This window comes from Myotis yumanensis, unplaced genomic scaffold, assembly GCF_028538775.1.
Source record: "Myotis yumanensis isolate MYYU_CA2020_CCGP unplaced genomic scaffold, mMyoYum1.0.hap1 SCAF_5, whole genome shotgun sequence".
NCBI classification, from domain to species: Eukaryota; Metazoa; Chordata; class Mammalia; order Chiroptera; family Vespertilionidae; genus Myotis; species Myotis yumanensis.
The window spans coordinates 16,133,676-16,155,079 of NW_027223756.1; the positions used below are offsets into that span (position 1 = coordinate 16,133,676).

General features: G+C 44.1%; 1 protein-coding gene across 2 annotated transcripts in view; it reads right to left on the bottom strand.

Annotated features, from left to right (window-relative positions):
• Positions 1 to 21,404, bottom strand: part of ITK (IL2 inducible T cell kinase) — a 55,636-nt gene that overhangs the window by 16,219 nt on the left and 18,013 nt on the right. For both annotated transcript variants that reach the window (XR_011471496.1, XM_070414520.1), the window contains exons 3-9: positions 20,948 to 21,029; positions 18,784 to 18,912; positions 15,091 to 15,131; positions 11,789 to 11,940; positions 9,103 to 9,168; positions 7,454 to 7,508; positions 1,691 to 1,773 (exon numbers count right to left, since the gene is read on the bottom strand). Coding sequence is in view for 1 of the 2 variants with exons in the window: in XM_070414520.1 (XP_070270621.1) it covers positions 1,691 to 1,773; positions 7,454 to 7,508; positions 9,103 to 9,168; positions 11,789 to 11,940; positions 15,091 to 15,131; positions 18,784 to 18,912; positions 20,948 to 21,029 (608 nt within the window). In the remaining variant the exon portion in view is untranslated. The remainder of the gene's footprint in view (positions 1 to 1,690; positions 1,774 to 7,453; positions 7,509 to 9,102; positions 9,169 to 11,788; positions 11,941 to 15,090; positions 15,132 to 18,783; positions 18,913 to 20,947; positions 21,030 to 21,404) is intronic.

The following is a 21,404-nucleotide window of genomic DNA, read 5'->3' on the forward strand; positions in this document are numbered from 1 at the left end:
GCCGTGATGTTTCTCCCACAACCACAAAATGGGAGTGGCCTCATATATGCCATGTGTTGGCCTTCCCGGCTCTAAGGGTTTACCTGGTTATCAGCATATGCTAGGGAAGCATGCCCGGCCCCTTCGCACCGGTTTGACGTGTGCAGCAGAGTTAACCTAGCAGCCCTGACTCATGTCCTTAGAAAGACCCCCTTGCAAGGTTGGCCCTGGGCTGGCATCTGAGACCTTGGATTTCGGGAGGGTTCTCACCATTCTCTAACTAATAGGGGTGGCTCCCTGGGCCTAGATAGTTTGTATAAACAATGTGGTGATGCCCAAGGCCTGCTTTTCTTCTGGGAGCCTGGAATGTTGCTATGTGCTAGGCAGAGGCTGCCTACGTGGCCAGCCCCCAGTGAAAACCATGGGCACTGAGTCTCTCCTGAGCTTCCCTCGTAGATGCCACTCCCCACCCCCACCCCTCCACCACCGTGCCCCCTGCCCCTCACCCTGTTGTCCCAACTTGTTCCTGGAGAAGTTCCGCATGCCCTGTGTGACTCCACTGGGAGAGGACTCTGGTCGCTTGTGTTTGGTTTTCTCTGGATTTGGCCCCAGGTGCCTTTTGCTGATTTTGCTTTGCATCCTTTGGCTGTGATAAGTCTCAGCCTCGAGTACCACTACGTGCTGAGCCCGGGGAGTCTTCCTAGTGAGTCACTGAACCTGGGGGTGGTCTCGGAGACCTCCACGCCGCTTTGGTTGGCTCTCCTCCATTCTATCTTCGCAGTTCCATGTCACTCTCGCCACTGTCCCCCAGGCAGGGCAGAGGCGGGCCCCTCTGTGATGTGCACCTCATCTTTCCCACCCCTGGACAGCGCCCTTCCTCTCTGTCACCTGTCTAAACCCTGCTCTTGCTCTGAGTCTTGCTCACATCCTCTGTCCTCCAACAAGTATTCCACGAGGACTCCTTCATAATTCATTTTCCCTCTTCTCATCTTTATTTTTGGTAATTGCCAAACTGCTTACTCCTCCTGATTTTCTGATTAGAGGAGAATTTGACATCATTTTACAGAGATGGAAACTGAGGCCCGGAGAGGGGCAGACAAGTAAGTAGTGAGGGTCTTGCAGGCAGTCAGCAGAGTCATGACGGGGCTTGGCCACTTGCACTCCGTTGCCTCAGGAAAGTGCAGGCAGCTCCCCGAGTCTCAGTTTCTCCTTTGTGAAGGAAGCATAGTAACACCTGCCTTCAGGGCTCGTTAGGATTGGACATGGTCTGCGATGTTCTGGCACATAGTAAGGACTCGGGAAATGGCAGGCAGCTTCATTAGCAGAGCCAGAACTAGCATTCCTATCTTCTCGCTGCCAGCCTGAAGTATCTATTTTATTATTCCGTGTAATTAATTACAAACTCATCAAATACAGGGCCAGGTATTTTCTTTCTCTGGAGCTCTGCACTCAGGGATGCTCACCGGGAAAGGAACCTGGCACCCAGCCCCAGCTCTGCCATGTTCCTGCTAAGTGACTGCAGTTATGTCCCTAATCTCTCCGGCCTTGGACATCTTGGCGGGGGGTGGGGGGGTGGTGGTGGGGGGGGACAGGGAACACACATCATTCCTAGCGACCCTTTGACCTCTTGCTCTGACATTGCTGTGGGCTGCCCTCCTCATCCCCTTCAGGACAGCCTCTCCCCACTCTGCCAAGTGAGGTGGCGCCATACCTTACGATGGCCTTGGTGAAGACAGACAGGGTGTATGTGCCTGGAGTCCTGGAATCCCGTACCATGAAGGCTCCTTCTTTGCCCTGGAATGGTTAGAAAGAATGGAAGGTTAGTGATCCCAGAAAACCAGGCTCATGCACACAGCTCCGCTTTCTTGCTTATGAACGAGGGGGCGGGAGGGGGCGGCGATTCTGTAGGCCAGCTAGGCACAGAGCAGACTTTCAGCAACAATGGCTGCCATTTTACATATTCATTCAACAGATATCTCTCAGGCTCTTACCATGGGCCATGGGTCAGAGACTGTTCTAGTGAGGATCTAAGTAGTAATGAAGACAAACAGAAACAAGTGCTGCCCTCTTGGAGCTGGCCACGTGCCAGATTCCTTGCAGATATTGTCCAACCCTCACCACAACACTACAATCTAGAAGTTACCATCTTCGATTTCCTGATGAGGATGCCGAGTGCCAGAGAGTTTAAGTGACTTTCTCATGACCTACAACCAGTAAGTGGCAGACCTGGCGTTTGAACCTTGAACATGGCCTGTGAGCAAAGCCAGTACTCATTCTACTACTCCGTGGTGCCTCCATTCGTCAAATGTTAGAAGCCACATCTGCATTCCCCCACAAGGGCATAAGCTTTCTGTCCTGGAAACTTTATCAGTCCCTTAATGGGAAAAAAAAAAATGTTTTAGGCCCTTTCCAAAGTGCTGATTTTGCTATCGGGCAAAAGGAGAAAAAACGTGAAGCTCCTGAGCACACGAGGGAAGTGGAGAGAAGGGGAAGACCCAAGTATGTGCCCTTCACTTCCCCCGACAATATTGCTAGCGCTGATAAAATCAGTATAAGCACATGGATATTCCAGTTTATTTCTCCCTGGTGGCAACTTTAAAATCTTAGCTTTGTTTGAGTACTTCATGTCTAATGTTCTGTTCCCACCCACCTGTAAATCTCTGCTGGTAATATCCGCAAAACCTATCATTATGATTTACTTAACGCAGACATAGTGTGGTCCTTAAGGGAAGGCCAGAAAGAGACAGGAACCTTGTGCGGTGGGCATACACTTGTAGCATGTGGAGCAAAGCATACACAGTTTAGAATAACACAGGCCCCTCCAGTCCCCAACCCCAACGGTGGGCTGCCTACACATAAAAGTAATACCCACAGATGGCCATGCTAATTGTGTGAATCCTAGAGCCTCAGGGTTAGAAAGGACCATGTAAAGGCTATCTAGTTCAAGGTTATCCCAACCTCAGCACCATTGACATCTTGGGCCCCGTAATTCTATGTGGTAGGAGCCTTTCCTGTTTATAGGATAGTTAGCAGCATCCCTGGCCTCTAACCACTGGATGACAGGCATTAGCAAGTGTCCCCTGGTGGACAAAACCACCTCTGGCTGAGAACCGCTGATCTGGCCTAACTCCCTAACCCCCGAGTCCCAAACTTCGTTGATTATCACAAGTCCCTGAGACAAAACAAAATAGCAACAGCAAACAACTGACCATGCTCTATCCCAAATCTACACACTAGAATCTTCAAGATGGGGACCCTGGTACCTGAACTTTTCCAAAGCTTGCCATGTGATCCTTATAGACATTCAGGTTTGATGTCCACGGACCCAGCTAAACAGGCAGCTCTTATTTATAACAGTCCTGATGAACGGTCTCTGTCTCACAAAGCACTGAGAGTTAACGGCTTATCCTTGCACAGAAACATAATCTGCTTCCTCTCACTTGGCCCTAAACATGCAGGATGTGTGTGGGGGGGGTGGCGGTGGGGGGCGGGGGAGGAGATGGGTGACAATTGGCTCTTACAAATGCTGTTCATTGTTGCCAAACATATAGTTTACCACATAAACTTTGTGAAACTCCCCAAACTCTTCTTATCTCTGCTGGGAGTTTCAAGAGTCTATTTTGACATTTGGGAGGGGGGGCGGTGGAGAATGGGGGAATTGGATGAAGGTGGTCAAAAGGTACAAACTTCCAGGTATAACATAAATAAGTCTCAGGGATGCAGCATGGCAACTGTAGTTAACGATACTGAATTGTATATTTGAAAGTTGCTGAGAGAGTAGGTCTTAAAAGCCACCCAAAGGAAAAAAAAACCTTGTAACTGTGTAGCGATGGCTGTTAACTAATTGTGGCCATCAGTTTGCAATATACACAGGTAGGAAATCATTATGTTGTACACCCTGAACTTACGCAATGTTGTATGTCAGTTTTTTCTCTCAACATCATGTTTGTGATATTCATCCACCCATTATGTGTAGCATAGATTGTCTTCCAAATGTCTCCCCTTTTGCTAAATAGCGAAGCATTTGCTCTTGCCTCATTGAAATGTGATGGGTTAAACGCAAGGCAGGAAGAAACAAAACTTCAACAGAGGCCAACTTTATCTGCATATGTAAGTTATTCTAAAGGGGAAGAAACATAGACCAAAAGCCCAGAAGTTTAACAACTGTCTTATGAAGAGGGGAGTGGGTACATCTCTTCTATTGAATTAAGAGCATTTTGTTGTTGCTATTCCTTCTAAGAAGCTATTATTATTATTATTATTATTATTATTATTATTATTTGGACAGAGATTTGTAATCAGAGCCGGGCCGAGCTGTTAACAAGAGTCATGGCAGACATGAGGAGCCTGGCAGGCCAGGTTTGCAGTCAGCTCTGCGGTGCAGGAGGCCCCGAGCTCCCCCTCCCCTGCAGTTGCTCTGGGCGACAGGCAGCGATGGTGACAGGAAACTCTGGTTTGGGGCTGAGGGGGCCTAGAGTTCTGGGGAAAATGAGGCATCCAGCACATGCCACACCACCTACTTCCTGAAAAGGGCTCAGAGGAAGTCACAACCACCAAGAACAGGGGAGGCTGAAGGGTCTTGCTCATATCACTGCCATACACTGCGGCACTGGCCTGAGCGATGCAGCCCGGGGCAGGGGAACCTCACTCCAATGGGACATTGTCAAGGTCTCTATTTACCTTTCATATTTTATCTAGAAAAAAAAAGTATCTCTCTCATCCTTGATGTTTCTCTCTCTCCTTCTCCTTTCCTCTTTGAAATCAATAAAAATATAGTTTTAACAAAAGAAAGAAGGAAAAATACCCAGCTGGCGTGGCTCAGAAGTTGAGCATATGAACCAGGAGGTCCCAGTTCGATTCTGGGTCAGGGCACATGCCCGGGTTGCAGCTTAATCCACAGTGGGTGGCATGCAGGAGGCAGCCAATCCATGATTCTTATCATTGATGTTTCTCTCTCTCTATTCCTCTCCCTTCTTCTCTGAAATCAATAAAAATACATTTTAAAAAAATAATTAAACTGATAACAATAGACGAAAAATCATGCCAAGGATGTGTTACCTGAAGAGTTGATAGGACACCATAGGAGATGCTTTTCTGTGGTTCCCAAACTTGGGTAAGTCCCAGAATCACCTGGAGCCACCTCCAGAGTTTCTGATTGGTGAGGGCTACAGTCTTAGAATCTGTATTTTTTAAAAAACCTCCCCCAATAATGCTCATATCAGCCAGATTTTCCTTAAGCACAGTTGTTCATTTGAAAGCATTTGTTAAACATTTTATGTATTCCTTCATTCATTTATTGAGCAACTACTTGGTACAGTTCTGGGTTCCTAGGTACAGTAGGTACATGATATGGTAAAGGATCTCTAATCTAGTGGAGAAATATGTATAGGGCATTACATCAGGAGACTTAGTTTAAAAATGAAAGAAATCCATTACTGGTTAATGAAAATGAGTCAATCCATGTCATAATGGTCCTATACTTGTTAGATAAGGAGGCACTAATATACCCATGAAACAATTCAGCAGTTGTTTCAAACAGCATATAACACTTGTGTTACCTAAGGAGGCAAAAAGGACTTGATAAAGTAGCTCAGAGTATTAGTAAGGAGGAATGTTTCAACATCCAGGGCAAGCAGACTGCATTTAAATTCCTTCAAAGAACTGCTGTAAAATAGGAGTCATTTTTAGCTAGTCATTCATGAGGCCATAGGCAATACTTCACCAACCAATGTGTGTGATGGAAAATAACAAAACCACACTTGTTTAAACTCAGTATAATCCAGGTTTTCAATAATTTTGCACTCCTCTCAATTAGCTGAGTTTCACTATATTATCCAATAACATAGGTTGGGGAAACCAGGTGCCGGGCTGGCTACATATGGATCCCAAATTTGACTGGAAAAATACAGATCCCCAGGACCTCAGACTAGAGATTCTGACCTGTAGGTCTGGGATAGCCCCTGGGAATCTCAATTTTTAAAAGTTTCCTAGTGGGCCCTAGATGGTTTGGCTCAGTGGATAAAGCGTTGGCCTGTGGACTGAAGGGTCCCGGGTTCGATTCTGGTCAAGGGCACATGCCCGGTAAGGGGTGTATAAGAGGCAGCCAATTAATGGTTCTTTCTCATCATTGATATTTTTGTCTCTCTCTCCCTCTCCTTCCTCTCTGAAATCAATTTAAAAATAAATAAATAAATAAATAAAATTTCCCCAGTGGTTCTGTTGGGAACACCAGGAAAAGATTAAATGCTCAGTCAATGTGGAACCAAATAGAAACCAGAGTCCAATAATGACTCAGCTCAATTCCTCTTCTTCCATGAAATCTTTCTAACTCCGCTAGCATCTTCTCTGAACTCAGAGACCACTGCAAGCCTGCCTCATATGCTCATAGCTTACCTTAGATTGCCCTTGAAGTCTTTTTTCAGAGTTTGTTTTGAAAATAAAACAATAGAGCCCAAAGCTCACTGAGCTCAAAAATCCTAAGTATTTAGTCCCGTGCTCAGCAAAATGGTGAGGTCCTGGAGTTTATATTAAGAAGTCCTCATAAAGGAAATGGTGCAAACATACCATAGCTGAGACAGGTGATCATTGAGACAGCCGGTGTAATAGACTGCCTGTGTCACATTCATCACTGGTAAACACACAGAGTCTTTTGGAGAATCCACAGGCGCCTAAACCTTCCCTTTTTGGTGAGGACAAATTGCCCAAGGGCAGAACATCTTACCTTGTCCTCTCGTTAGCTGCCTGCTAAGAGCAACTTACCCAAAGAAGAAAAAACCAAGTTCCCTATCCCCCATATGACCGTGGACTTTCCTTCTCCCCTCCCATTTTCCTCTTACAGATATTATATTTGTTTCCTCTGATAGAATGAATCAATCTATTCTGTTTCTCTTGCGCAAAAGTAAACAGACATTAACAATAAACTCTGTCTCTTTAAATTATTCTTTGAAAATATTCATCATCCTTCTACCTTCCCATCACAGCCTTTCACACCTTTCCTGACATCTTCCCAGGTTCCTTGTCTAAACTCCTAACCACTGTCCAAAATCATGGATGGTTTGGGTGGCCAATTATCCATTTGCCTGGGACTGGTGGGGGATAGGGGTGCCCCTGGGACACAGGAGTCTCCGTTTTACAAGTAGAACAATCCCAGGCAAGCCAAGATGAGTTGGCCATTCCAGCTTCATTCCATTCAGGAAAGATTTGCATTTGATTCTTAAAGATAGGAAATACTTTCAAACCACAGCTGGAAAATGGCATATGATGACATGGCAGGAATAGTGTTGATATTTGGCATAAGGAGACTAATGCCTTCATTATCTCATGCCTACTGCCTACTGGTCTCACTGAGAAGGCTAGGGTTGGGCACTAGTCATAGCATCATCTGAATATTAGACTCGGATGGAGAGATTTTTCTTTAAATGGCTAATGCCAGCACAATTTATTTTAAGTCAAAAGGCGGGTTAAGGAGACTTACTGTGTCCAAAAGAAGTTTTTCAGCTTTGTCTCGGCTGATACTCTTATTGTACCACCTGAAAGCAGGAAAAAGCCATATATCAACGACATTTAAAATTTTTGATGATTTACTTGTGAAAGATAATTAATGCCAGAAATACCTCCAGGAGGGGGAATATACATTTTTATTTGACCCAGGCTTCACTATTCTATATTGCTGTATAGTCGGTTGGAATTTTGGGTGTGTCTCCTCCATCATAAATTAGGAGATTTGAATTAAAAGCAAAAACAAAACTTCCAAGCCTGGTGAGAATTTGGAATAAACGCATATTTCTTTCTACAGGCATTGATTATTTTTTTAAAAAATTCTATTTAAGCATGCTTTATGTGTTTCATTGTAGCTCAAGGATTCTTGGAACTGATGGCTCTTTTAGCTGAGGGGTGAGGTTATCTGTGTACTTCATCAAAATGAATCTCATATTGAGAGACTCTTCAGAAAATAAATGACAGCTCTTCCCTGTAGAATTTATTCAAATTTCGGCAACAAATAACTTGACCGCATTTGAACTACTAAGAACCCACAGAAGTTAATAAAAGTCTTCACAGCTAGCATTCTTCAACCTTGATATTGCATATTTGGTGAGGACTTAAAAATTTTTAAAAAAAAAATAATTTCAAGGGTATAGAAAAGTTGTAAGACACTATAAAAGAACTCCCATATACACTTCCCCCAGAGGAACCAATTGTTTACATTTGCTTTACCAGTGTCTCTGGATAGATAAATATATATTTTTTCTGAATCATTTGAAAAAAGACTTTTATTCCTAATGACTCGGTATGTATTTCGAAGAAATAGAGTATACATTTATATAACCATAATGTAATTATCCAAATCAGGAAATTTAAGTGATACAATACTATTATTTAATATCAGACCTTATTCAATGTTCATCAGTTGTCCCAATAATGTGTATTACAACTAATTTTTTAATGATTCAAGAGCCAATCCAGGATTACTAGTGCCCCACCTCTGAATCCACAATTCGTTCCTCCAAGAACTCCTGGTCTGTAGAGGGGGAAGTGTGGTTTAGAAACCAAGATCCGGTGTGCACACTGCTACTTTGGTATTGTTGCTTCGAGGCCTTTCAGCAGCTGAGCCAGGAAATCTATGTACATATGGTGAGTACTCTGGACGCTGCAATTTGATTGTATTAAACTCTAAGTAGTTCCACTAAAATAATATCCACGTGGGCTCTTCTAAATGATAGTTTGGAACAAACAACACAAGCTAAGCAGATATTTAATACCTATTTGTCTGCTATTTTGGTATTGGACGTATTAAACCATGTTTTGAATCAGTATGTATTTGAACCAGTGTTCATAGCATTTTTTTCATTCTCAATTAAGACCAATATTCCCGGACTCTCAGAACCTTTTCCTTTCCTACAATCTGAAGTATCCTCTTGGTAAAAGGGCAGGTGAGTACACCCCCCTCCCCTTCTCCTATATAAAGTGTCCTTCTGCTGCTATTTAGGGATCAGAGTATGAGGAGAAGAAAGCAGGTCAAGAAGAGAAAATGCCTGGTGATTTTATCATCAACCAACAATTTGTTTCTAAACTAAGGAGGACTCCTTAGCACCGTATTTTTGTAAAATAAATAAAATATCTTACTCGTAGGTTTCCAGGTTATTTGCAGATTTTTCCACCAGATAGCTGCTTGGTACGTATCCTTCGTGTCTGTAAAAGGGGAAATCAATGTTTAGACCAGTGGTTCTCAACCTTCCTAATGCCGAGACCCTTTAATACAGTTTCTCATGTTGTGGTGACCCCCAACCATAAAAAACCATATTTTCGTTGCTACTTCATAATTGTAATTTTGTTACTGTTATGAGTCGTAATGTAAATATCTGATATGCAGGATGTATTTAGGTGACCCCTGTGAAAGGGTCGTTCGACCCCCAAAGGGGTCGCGACCCACAGGTTGAGAACTGCTGGTTTCGACTAATAGAGGACTAATTTTCACATCTCCATTTTATAAGTTTAATTTGCTAAAAGTCCCTTAGAGTTGGGAGAGTCTCACATTATTTGGCATTCCTGACAAGAGATTTTGAAGTTTGAGAATAAAAGCATTGCTAAAAAATAACAACAATCTATCTGTTAAAGGCGATAGATTCACTACTGAAACATGAACCATACTAAATAAAACACCACTATTTTAGTTAAAACGTGCTGCTTGCTGTTCTCTCCTCAGTGTGAAAGTTCCTCTACTGGAAAAAAAAAAGGTCAATGTGTGGTCTCTATTTTCTATAAGGAAACTTTTTCTGCATTTGATAATCAGTATTTTTTCCACTTTAATGCTATTATGCTACAGTCAGGAAACCAAAATAATTAAAATATAAAAAAATTAAAAAATATATATATATATAAAAAAATTATTATCCAACCACAGGTGTCAAAAAATACTGCCAGTCAGCATTCTAAGTTTTAATTCAAAGCCTCCCTAATATTCTTTGTTAATTGAGCTTCTTCAGACATAAATGGTAAAACATGAGAAAAAAGGAAGAAGTCATGTTGGATTTGGGGGCGGGCGTCCCTTTTGAGCAGGACTAAATAATTTTGCATAAACAAAGACATACAGATTAAGGGACTAATAAGCGCATCAAAATACTTCACATTTGTGTGTAGCTTTGTGCTTTCCAAAGCACTTTTACATTCACATTCACGAATGCATTCAATACCACAAGGTGAGAACAGTGCGCCTTCACTCTCTCGGCCTCTGACTCTGTACCTGCAATAAGGGACCTAAACTAGATTACACATACAATCCCTCCAGACTCTGCCAGTCTATCAAAAGATGGCTGACAGTTGCTAGCTTTTTACTTCGTAAAGTGTTTTGCCATTTTTCAATCCAGTGATGATGTTTATGGGGAATGTGTAATCTATTTCACAGAATTGTTTTGAGGTTTGAAGAAAGCAAGAATGGGGATGTCCATCATGGGATGATGATCTCATGTCCTGTGCCCATGGCTGACAGAGCTAGTCAGTCATGACGTGCTTTCTTTGGAGAATTGGACTTCCAGCCACAGAAGCCTCCTTAACACCGTGCTCATGGTAGTCAGTGCCAAGTGATAGGAGTCAGCTTGTTCTGAAATTTGCTATTTCTTTTATATCTCTCTTAATATCTGTTCCTGCCACACCATATGTTTACAATTATAATAATAGGTCAAATACTATTTTTGCTTTCAAGTAGAATGATTGAGTTTTAACATGCCAACCAAAGTGGAGTTATCTACACGAGTGATGATAATTATCTTCATTCGTCTGTGGATATAGAATTTATAAAGACCTTTCACTTTCATCATCTCATTGATTTTTCTCAAAATTCTGAGATAGTCAAAGCTGATATTATCAGGCCTGGCTGGGTAGCTCAGTTGGTTAGAATATTGTCCTGATACGCCAAGGTTGTGGGTTCAATCCCCTGATCAGAGCACATACGAAAATCAACCAAAGAATGCATTAATAACTAGAACAAGCCTCTCTCTCTCTCTCTCTCTCTCTCTCTCTCTCTCTCTCTCTCTCCCTCCCTCCCTCCCATCAATAAATAAAGCTGATATTATAGTCTGCATTTTGCAGATGAGGAAATGCATTCACAGAGGTTAAGGGACTTTTTCCAAAGTCCTGTGCAACAAGAGCAGCTGACACTAAAGTGCAACTCTTCTGTCTTGCCACCTTGTGTACTTTCCATGATATCGCACTATTACAGAGCAAACGGGGAAATTCCCATATGCCGATTGGCCTCTGGGGTGTCCTCTTCATATCCCTTTGAAGTGCAGAGTTGAGCCTTTCCACAGGCCCCTGAACAAAGGGTAAACTGTCATTTGGGAAAGTGAGACCTAGGAGAAGAAATTTCCTGGCACTTCAGGTGCTAAAGAAATGTCAGTTGGTTGAAGGGATGGATTTCTGAGTAGGTTCCACTGCTATTTGGAGAGCCAGGCAGTCTTGAACCTGAGTCTAGTACAGCCTTCCCATATGGGCACAATAGTGCTTCTTTGTGGAATAAATTGTCAGTCTCCCAAATGGTGGATGTTAATAGAAAATCCCAGGAGATTGTTAGATGAGTTTGGGGGCCCCGGAGTGCTTGATGGGGTGCAGGGAGCAAGCATAGCAAGTGACTGCCTCCCAGCCACTTCTGAGAAATGGAAAGACACCCCTCAATGACTTCTTCCTTCCACTTCCTCTGCTTCTGCTCTCCTCTCCTAACTCAGTGCAGTGGTCATGCTGAGGGGCAGGACAAACTACCCAGTATTTGTTCCCACCTCACTTCAAACACTGGACAGCAACCACAGAGAGGCCTTACCCATTCTTGTCTTGAACTCTCCACCAGTGAATCTCAGAGCTGTCCAGCAGGTAGTACTCGTCATTGCGCTGTAGCGTGAGTTCCTGAGGATCGTTCGTTTGGTAGTCATACAAGGCAATGACCAGGGTTTCCTCATGCTCCTGAAGTGATCGCTGGAGGAAGAAGACAAAATCAAACAAAGATGTAGGAAGGAGGTAAACTGCAGAGCGAGGTCAGTAAGTCCCTGAGCTATAACTTGCTCCTGGGAGGGTGCCAGGTCAAACACCAGTTCCTACAATCCACTGGGGTATTCTCTGAGACAATTGCCTTTCTCTAGTTGTCTCTCTTTATGTGTTAGGATCACGGTACTGAATATAACACAAGGACATTCAATACCTGGAATTCATCACCCCTCCCATTCTACGAGGTGAATTCCGACCACAGTGAATTCCAAGTAGCCACTCACATTTCACAAAAGCCTGCTGATTTCTCCATTTGTACCATGTCACATGTTGCAGCCTCTCTGCTGGAAGCATGACATTCTTGGTGAAGGTGATACAGCCAACACTAAATCGTTTAGTCCATGCTTCTCTGATTTGATTTGTGGGTTTGTCCAGATCCATAGAATCATAAGCTGGAATTCCTCTTAGAGGTCATGCAATTCACTTTTTTGTTTAGAATGGGGAAACTGAGGCCCAGATGGAGTAATGGATGTACTCAGTTTAGCACTTGAATTAGTCTTAATGCTCTTTCCACTATAGTACATGGGCTCCCTTCTTGTGGGCTCTGTTGCCTATGTCTCTACTTTTAAAAAATATGTATATTTGTTGATTTTTTACAGAGAGGAAGGGAGAGGGATGGAGAATTAGAAACATCGATGAGAGAGAAGCATTGATCAGCTGCCTCCTGCACACCCACTACTGGGAATGTGCCCACAACCAAGGAACATGCCCTTGACCGGAATCGAACCTGGGACCCTTCAGTCTGCAGGCCGACACTCTATCCACTGAGCCAAACCAGTCAAGTCTGTCTCTACTTTTTTTTTTTTTTTTTTTAATATATTTTATTGATTTTTTACAGAGAGGAAGGGAGAGGGACAGAGAGTTAGAAACATCGATGAGAGAGAAACATCGACCAGCTGCCTCCTGCACATCTCCCACTGGGGATGTGCCCGCAACCCAGGTACATGCCCTTGACCGGAATCGAACCTGGGACCTTTCAGTCCGCAGGCCGACGCTCTATCCACTGAGCCAAACCGGTTTTGGTCTGTCTCTACTTTTTAATACCTTTCTTAGGATGAGAGATTGAGGACATGAAGAAGAGACTGTAAGGCTGACAAGTCCAGATGGGCACATATGCTGCGGGCTGGCAGATTTAGTGAGAGAGTAAATTCGGGAAGAGATTGCGATTATTGGCTAGTACGAGATTTGTTGTTATAAAAGTCAAAAATTCTCCGAGTCCTTGAAGTATTTGATAGCATAAAAATACTAGAGCTTGAAAGGAAAAAAAAAGACTTTTTTTGTGTGTGTGATCCCAGCTGTGTCCAGAATGGAATTTGAAGCCTAGCTATTTATGAAGCTTGTGAGGTGGTACATTGGCTTCCTTGAAGTAGAGTTGATGGGCCTGAGGCTTTTGCCCTAAGAGAAAGGAATTGTGTCAAGGGCATTTGAAGGTAAAGGCAGGATATGACTGTTCCACGGTCTCTCTCATACAGAGCATCAGGCCTGTTAGCTCAGACTGGATTAAAAATACATATAGCACCTCTAGATGCCCATTCAAGATGCTGTCACCCATTAGGGGACAGAGCACATAAGTGAAGGGAGAAATAAATTCAAGTGGTTCAAGGTAAGAAATGTTGGAATGGATTTAAACCTGTGGTTGAAAGTAGAACAACGACTGCAAAGGCCATATGCTCTGAAAAGTCTTCAAGAGCCAAGTGGCAGAATCCAAGGAGAGAGCGGTGGACAGTGTTTTCTGGCCTTCACCTTCATGGATAGTGAAAATAAGACAAGGGCAAACTAGCTTAAGGCGTAGAGGTGTGTGGTATAGATGAGACTGTGGGGGAAACCATCTGCATGCCAGGGTGGTGAGATTCCGAACCATGTCTTCAAGAGATGTGGTGAAATATTTTTAGAAGATCAATGAAAAAAAGAGGGAGAAGAGCTCATTTTCTGCTACAACTTAACACACTGCTTTCCTGTTGTGAGGGATGAGGCTGATGACACAGATCTAAAAACCAGCCTGAGGTTTTGAGCGATTTAAAACTTCTCTTATGAGGACGCTGCCAGTTTCTGAAATGTCACCATGGGGAGGGAAGCAGCAGAGCTCATCCTTTGGGAAGAGCAGTGAGGAAGCAGAATCAGTAGGTTCTGGAATTAAAGGGCAAGTACTAAAATGTGGTGTTTGGTATTGATATGATCATAAGGGGCAGGCTGATCTTTCTCCTTTTATGTGTGTGTGTGTCTTCTTGACTAAATAGCTTCCCCAGAGTTGACTCAATATCACTGAAATCTTGGCCAGTGTTTCTCAAACTTCAGTGTGCCTCAGACTCACCTGGAGCTTTATTAAAATGCAGATTGCTGGGCCTCTTCCCCAGGGTTTTGATGCAGTAGGTCTGGGGTGGAGCCTGAGAGTCCGCATTGAATTTCTAACAAGCTCCCAAGTGATGTTGATGCCGCTGGTCCATGGACCAGACTTTGAGAACCACCACTCAAATTAGAGACCACCCCACCAGAAACTCTGCAGCCTACTGGTTTGACTCCCAAGTGTCTGAATGGCCTTGGGAGAGTCCCAAAATGTCTCTTGGGACTTGATTTCCCAAGCGTTAGGAAGAGAATAAAGCGCTACCTCTCTTGAGCAGCTAGAACTCCTAGTGAGTTTTGAACTAGTAAAAGTGCGGAAGTGCTTTGAAAAATATAAAGTAATATCAAGTATATGCTTCCAAAGTGCCTTTATGTAGAACGAATATGCAATTTTACATAGAGTAAATATGCAAGTTTACGTAGATGTGAGCGGCTATTATACTCCAAAGTGGTCAGGTGGCTGGACACACCATTTAATACAGTAAGTGTTTGTTGAGTGGACAAAGTGAGGTGAAGCTTTGGCAGCTCAGTGGCCCATTTACATGGACAGACCCACGAGACAGTTCAGGCTCAAGAAACCCAGTGTGCTGAGGTCAGCTGAAGTACGACACTCTACTGGTATTGCCTTCACAGAGGGTCTGAGGAATCTGGGCACGCAGGAAAAATGCAGGTGGGAGCATGCCAGTCAAGCAGCCCGCAGCAGTGGGCCCACCCTCACTCGGCGCTAAAGGTTTCACTCACCCTGTTGTCTTCAGGAGTAGGAGGAAGAGGCTTCTTTGAAGCTGAAACGAGAAAAACAGAAAAAGAAAATGAGCCTAAAACTGAACATCCCCAACCGGAGGTGAGCCGTCGGGGGCTTTTCAGAGAAAAGGGGCCCTCTTTGAGGAGAACAGCAGGAGAAAGGGGCGGAAAGAGCCGGTGAGACACAGAAATACAAAGATCGACCCTGGTAGAACCTCTGTTGTATCTCCCTCAGCCTGCTGGTTCGCCGTGTCATTCTAGGAGACAACAGGAACTTCTGGAAGCCAATATTCCAGGCCTCTTTTTCTGTGGGTCCAGGCAAAGCCTAACCCCAAAGTTGTGACAGGGATTAGGCTTGTGTCCTTCCTGGAGACTTCCACGATGGCACCTGCTAAGCCCAGGAGTGGGAATGGCTGACTCAGGGGGACAGTGACTCACTGGCTTCCTGATGCTGTTGTGGGCTAGAGGAGGAGGTGGGAGAGGGGGCGGCCACCAAGGCTGAAATCCACTTTTAGTTACCTTAGGGCCTCTGAGTATGTGTTTTTGCTGCCTCCTCCACACAGCACACACTAACACCTTTCTTGATCTCTCCTCTCTCCATTCCTTCTGTCCTCCTTTCTTCTCTCTTCTTTCTCTCTCTTTCTTTTCATCTCTTTCCCCATCTCTCAGTATTTCTCTTTTGAGACCCTGGAAAGTCAGGCCTGGAATCCATGGACGAAGTGTGCGTGTGTGGGTGGCATATAAGAGGCCGTTCACAGGCTTCTGCTCAATTCAAAGATGTCTCTAACAATCAGAGATAAGAGGGGACTGGGCTGCATAAGTAGGTGGTGAGTTCCTCATCTCTGCATGAGGCTGACTTGATGTTGGACAGCCTGTGTCAGGGATGTGGTAAGAGGAGGTTCACCTCCTTTTGTGCTAACTCCTTGAGCAAGGGCAGGGTTGGGTATTGGGTATGCAATTCACAGAGAAGAGGGAAAACTAACATAATAGGAAGCATGCTTCTTACTCAGCATTGAACTTGGAGCCAGGAGACTGGCATTCTCACCCCAGCTCCACCACATACCAGCTGCGCGGCCTTGGGCCCTTCTGGCCCTGAACATTCTGTGACTGATCTCGTTCTTCCTCTGGCCTTGTTCTTCCCTTTCCTTCCTTGCCCTCTGTGTGAAGTTGGTATGTGGTGAGATCAAGGCCAGTTCTGGTTGCAAAAATAAGTGTTGCTGTGGGTTGGGTACAGCAGGGTCCATTTTTACTCAATCACCTCTCCTGCTTCCCAGACATACATACACATACTGCTATATCTCAGCTTCATTCTTCTGTCCACAGATAAGAAAGACTAGTAGACACAATAGCCACTTATGGAGAGCTCAGTAAGTGCCAGAAGCTGTGCTAAGAGCTTTGCATAACCCAAGTCTCCCAACAACCCCACAAAGTAGCTACTTATAATCATTGTCCCCATTTTACAGATGAGAAAACTGACTCAGAGAGATGCAGATAGGTTAAGTAACATATGTGAAGTCACATAGCAAGGAAGTGATGGGGCTGGGACTCACCCCCAACTGTTTTTCACCCCAGAGGTCTGTGGAATTGGCCCCTTCCCTGTATGTGTGCCCAACACAGGAATCCTATGAGACTTCGCCCAAAGCTAATGATCATGTGCTGTGTGCACAGCGTGGTATGTTCTCAGATTCTTCTATTAGCTCTGTCAAAGCCGTGGTACATAGCTATTTAAAACAAGTCTAAAAGAGTATAAAGAAAGCACGGTCAGGTGGGGACATGGTCTAGGTAGCCATGCAGAAGTAGGACCATTGGCAAAGTGACTGCCCTGGGTTCAAGTGGGGAGAAGCTCAGCATGACCAGCTCCCCAGGTGTCATTTGGTGAGTCATTCCGATGGTTCTCACACCTCAGTCACGTGTCCACCACTCAGTGGAGGGAAACACTGCTCACCCTGAAGCGATACAGCTGTGACATGCATGGTGGAAACAGCAAATGGAAACACAGATTCAAAGAATTTCAAAAATGGAAAGGGGCTTAGAGAATACTTCATCTTAGGCCCCCTAAAGCTTCCCTGACCATTTCAGAGATAAAGATGTTAGGGTCCTTCAATGGCCAAGTGACTCACCTGGGGGCCCACAGCAAGGTGCTGGCAGGAATTTGGACACCAGATTTCTGGTTTTGGGAAGGGTTTTCACTCCCTGAGGCCTGTCATTGTGGTCAATTCCACCCATATAAAACTTTCCACTTCCTTTTCATTAAATACTCATCATCTTCATGAGTATGGTCAACAGGGCTAATGCAGAGGATCATTGATTTCTAAAATTAGATAAACAGTATTCTTCTGGGCCAAGGGACTGGTAACCTTGAACTTTCTCTTCCAAGGTGGAGGGTGAGAAGCAGTGTTTTTTAAACTGGTACTAAAATGGACTATGACTCAGGAAGCCACGGAAAATCCAGCCATGTGTCACATTTAACACATCCGCCTTGAGTTGTCAATCTGAGGTATTAGGTTTTAGTGCAAAAAAAAAAAAAAAATTGACAGATGAGAAAAGGTAATTGGGCTAAGAGGTTGAGAGGTGAGGGGAATGGGAGCAAAAAATTCCATCATTCCTATTCAACAATGGCTTTGCAGAACACTTCCTAGCTGTGTGACCTTGAGCATCCTGAACCCCTCAGTCCCCTCTTTCTTTAACATCACATCCTCTACCCCAGGAACGGGAGCATATTGCATATAAAAGTGCATCAGAGTGGAGCCGCACTTTATTGGGGGTTCAGGTCTCCAAGTCATCATATAAAGTAAAATCGAGTTTTTTAGGTACAGCAGGGTCCATTTTTACCCCCATCCCCAGGATCTGAGCCCTTGACCTCGCAGGCCAAACAACAGTTTCTTTTGTTTTCACTTTGCATGTAAGCTGTGGCCTCCTTTTCTCTGACATTGTGGAGGGCCAGGGCAAGTTTGAAGGGGAAGTGGGGAGGAGCCAGAGAGCAAAATAAGCAGTTGTTTTGTTTTTACTTTCTTCCCTCTCCAAGTGTATAGAGTTGAACTTGTGTAATTAATACTTGTGTGATGTGATGACTCTATAAAAAAATAAATATAATGGAGGGAGGTAAGAGATCAACCAAAGGACTTGTATGCATGCATATTAGCATAACCAATGGTCACGGACACTGGGGCGGTGGGGGCGTGTCCTGGGGGAGGTGAGAGTGGCCTGGGAGGGGTCAATGTGGGAAAAAGGAGACATATGTAATACTTTAAACAAGAATAAAAAAATATTATATACCTCTTAAGGTGTTCCTAAAATTTAAGATTTAAGTAGACCATGCCATTCAAATTTGCTAACTTGAAAGTTATAGCAGTGCTTCTCAAACATTACTGTGCATATTAATCTCCTGGGGATTTTGTTAAAATACAAATTCTGATCCAGAAGACCTGGGATGGGGCCAGAGAATTTGCATTTCTAACTAGCTCTCAGGTGATCCAAGGACCACCCTTTGAGTAGGAGGAGGTATAGAGATGGAAAAAAAATCAACAGACCGATAGTAGAGGCAGGTGATTTTCCTCTGAAATTTCTAAAAATGTAGAATTTTGCATCCAGTCTCCGACACCCCTGATGTCGGAGAAGCTGAGAGCTCTTACTTTCTACCAATAGCGAGGTCATGCATTTTACAAAGAAGAAAGGGAATTCCCAGTGTCTTACCATTTTTGGTTGGATCGTACTGGGCGCAACCCACTGCAAGCTTCTCCAGCTGAGCACAGCACCTCCACCTCCCATCCATCCAGAAATTAGGATGATACTTGGACACCAAACTGTTATTATTCCTCGTTTCTGAAAGGGGGTGGCACCAGCAGAAGAGTTATTTCCAGATTAGTCTATGGAGGACTACTAACTTGATAACGCCTTGAGATTGGACCCACCTGTGTGAACTGAGTGACTAGTACTCACTTATATGTCCTTAAGTTGGGTAAAACCCTTGTCCGAGCCTCAGTTTCCCCAGTGTACAATGAGGTTATTAGACTGGTTCAGTGGGCCCCACAAAGTGCCTTAGGGCAGTGGTCGGCAAACTACGGCTGGCAAGCCACATGCGGCTCTTTGGCCCCTTCAGTGTGGCCACGAAGTTTCAATCGCACTGTACGCACGGAGTATTTTGTGGAAGAGCCACACTCAAGGGGCCGCAGTTTGCCGACCACTGCCTTAGGGCAATGGGAAGACTGAGTAGTTGGGATTCCCCTTTTCTATCTCTCCCACTTCCAACCACAGCAACTTTGCTTTTATCCCTTCTAGATCTGTGGCTTTAAAGTAAGGTTATGGTGAGGTGGGGGGAAGACTCTATTGCTGAAAAAAAACCACAGTATAAAAGCTGGAGAACTAGATGGACTGTCTTTCATGCTTCTCCTAGTTTTAGCATCCTATGAGTAAAAGCCTCTCCCAGAGGGAGAAGGGCAATGATCACAGTTTGAGCCCTTTTGATTACTTCTCATGTTTGTTCTGTGGCTGTTATACTTGAGAGCACTTTCCAATTTACCCAGCACTTGCCTGTTCATATACCAGTTGAGACTCACACTAACCTTGGGAGAAGACAAGACCTACATTTTTATTCTCATTTTTCAGATAGGGGCATTGTGGCTCCTGAGATTTCCAATGGCTTGCTTACCATGAGTCCCCATAGCTACTTAGAGACAGATTAATAATTGAACCCCATTCTCCTGTAAAACCAGGGCTTCAAGCTAAATAATAATAATAATAGAAACACCGATTGTGTGCTTCCTTTTGATTTTGTCCTATGCATCTGACATGTCCTAAGCCAGGGGTCCTCAAACTTTTCAAACAGGGGGCCAGTTCACTGTGCCTCAGACTGTTGGAGGGCCAGACTATAGTGTAAAAAAAAACTATGAAAAAATTCCTATGCACACTGCACATATCTTATTTTGAAGTAAAAAAACAAAATGGGAACAAATACAATATTTGTATTTGCATGTGGCCCGCAGGCTGTAGTTTGAGGACCCCTGTCCTAAGCCATTTAATTCTCACAATAACGTTATGGGTGTTACCAGTCAGAATTCACAGCTTAGAAATGGAGACAATGAAAGGTCAAGGAACTTGCTCCAAGTCACACACTAATAATTGGCAGAGCTGGGATTTTCACCTTAGCAGCCTGGCTCCACATCGCATGGACCCAAATGCTGTGCTGGTTCTAACTATGCTTTCAGAAAGGTGAGCCTTAAGAAATACCCTCGCTGCTGGTCTGACAGCGTTTAAAGCTAGTTAACATTTATTGGGCGCTCACTCTGGGCCAGCTAGCTCCAAGGGCTTTACTCACAGCAGTTCTGAAGGCAGGCACTATTATTATTCCCTCCTACACTCCCTTTTAAAAATAGATGGGGAAACTGAAGCACAGAGCAGTGGAGGAAGTTGCTCAGGCACACATGGCTAGCAAGTGGCAGAGCCAGGACTCAAGTCCAGGTCATCTAACTGGAGGGTCCATGCTCTTATTCTTCACCCTGAACCAGGAGGCAGCAAACTTTTTTCTTAAAGGGCCAGATAGTAAATATTTTAGGTTGCTCACCAGCAGGCAGATTTGATATATTATGTAGGTACTTATATAACCCTTTAAAATGAAACCATTAAAAAAAATCATCCTTAGCTTGGAACCTTAAACCAAAAACCAGTGGTGGGCTGGATTTTCTGACCCTGCACTGTACTGGTTGTTACCATTTGGGCCCAGAGTGAAAGGTTCGGACCTTCCAGCAACACCAAAAGGAAGAAATGTTTGAGCCTCAGCTGCCCTTTATTCTACTGTGGAACCCAAGCCTGCTAGAGCATCAAGGGATCTCAGGACCCGGTCACACAGGAGGGTAATTACCTTCTTTAAGGGCCAACACCCAGCGCTGCCGGCTCTCACGGTCTGGAGCAAACACATACAGGAGGTAGTTGTCATGCACAACCTGGAGACACACACAGAGTTCAAGGTGAGTGATGTGCCTGGAGATGGATGACTGACAGCAGGCCCATCTGGCTTCCTGGGCTAAGAATGGGGTCTCAGTGTTTGTTGTCAAAAAAGCAAACTCTGGATGATCGGGGGACCAGTGTCCTTTTCATTCAGACTTTGGGGTGCTGTGCAGACACGGTGTGAACCTCCTCAGCTTAAGCTGCTTGTCACCAGGTAAGCCATCACTAAATTAAAACAGCTGAAGAAAGAGTTCTCCTCTTCATAGCACCTTTATTTCTCATGTTAATTTTTCAGGAAAGAAAGTCTTTCTGGCATATGAAAGAGTAAGATATTACCTTTGTAGATGACAAATGTTTAATTGGGATTTTAA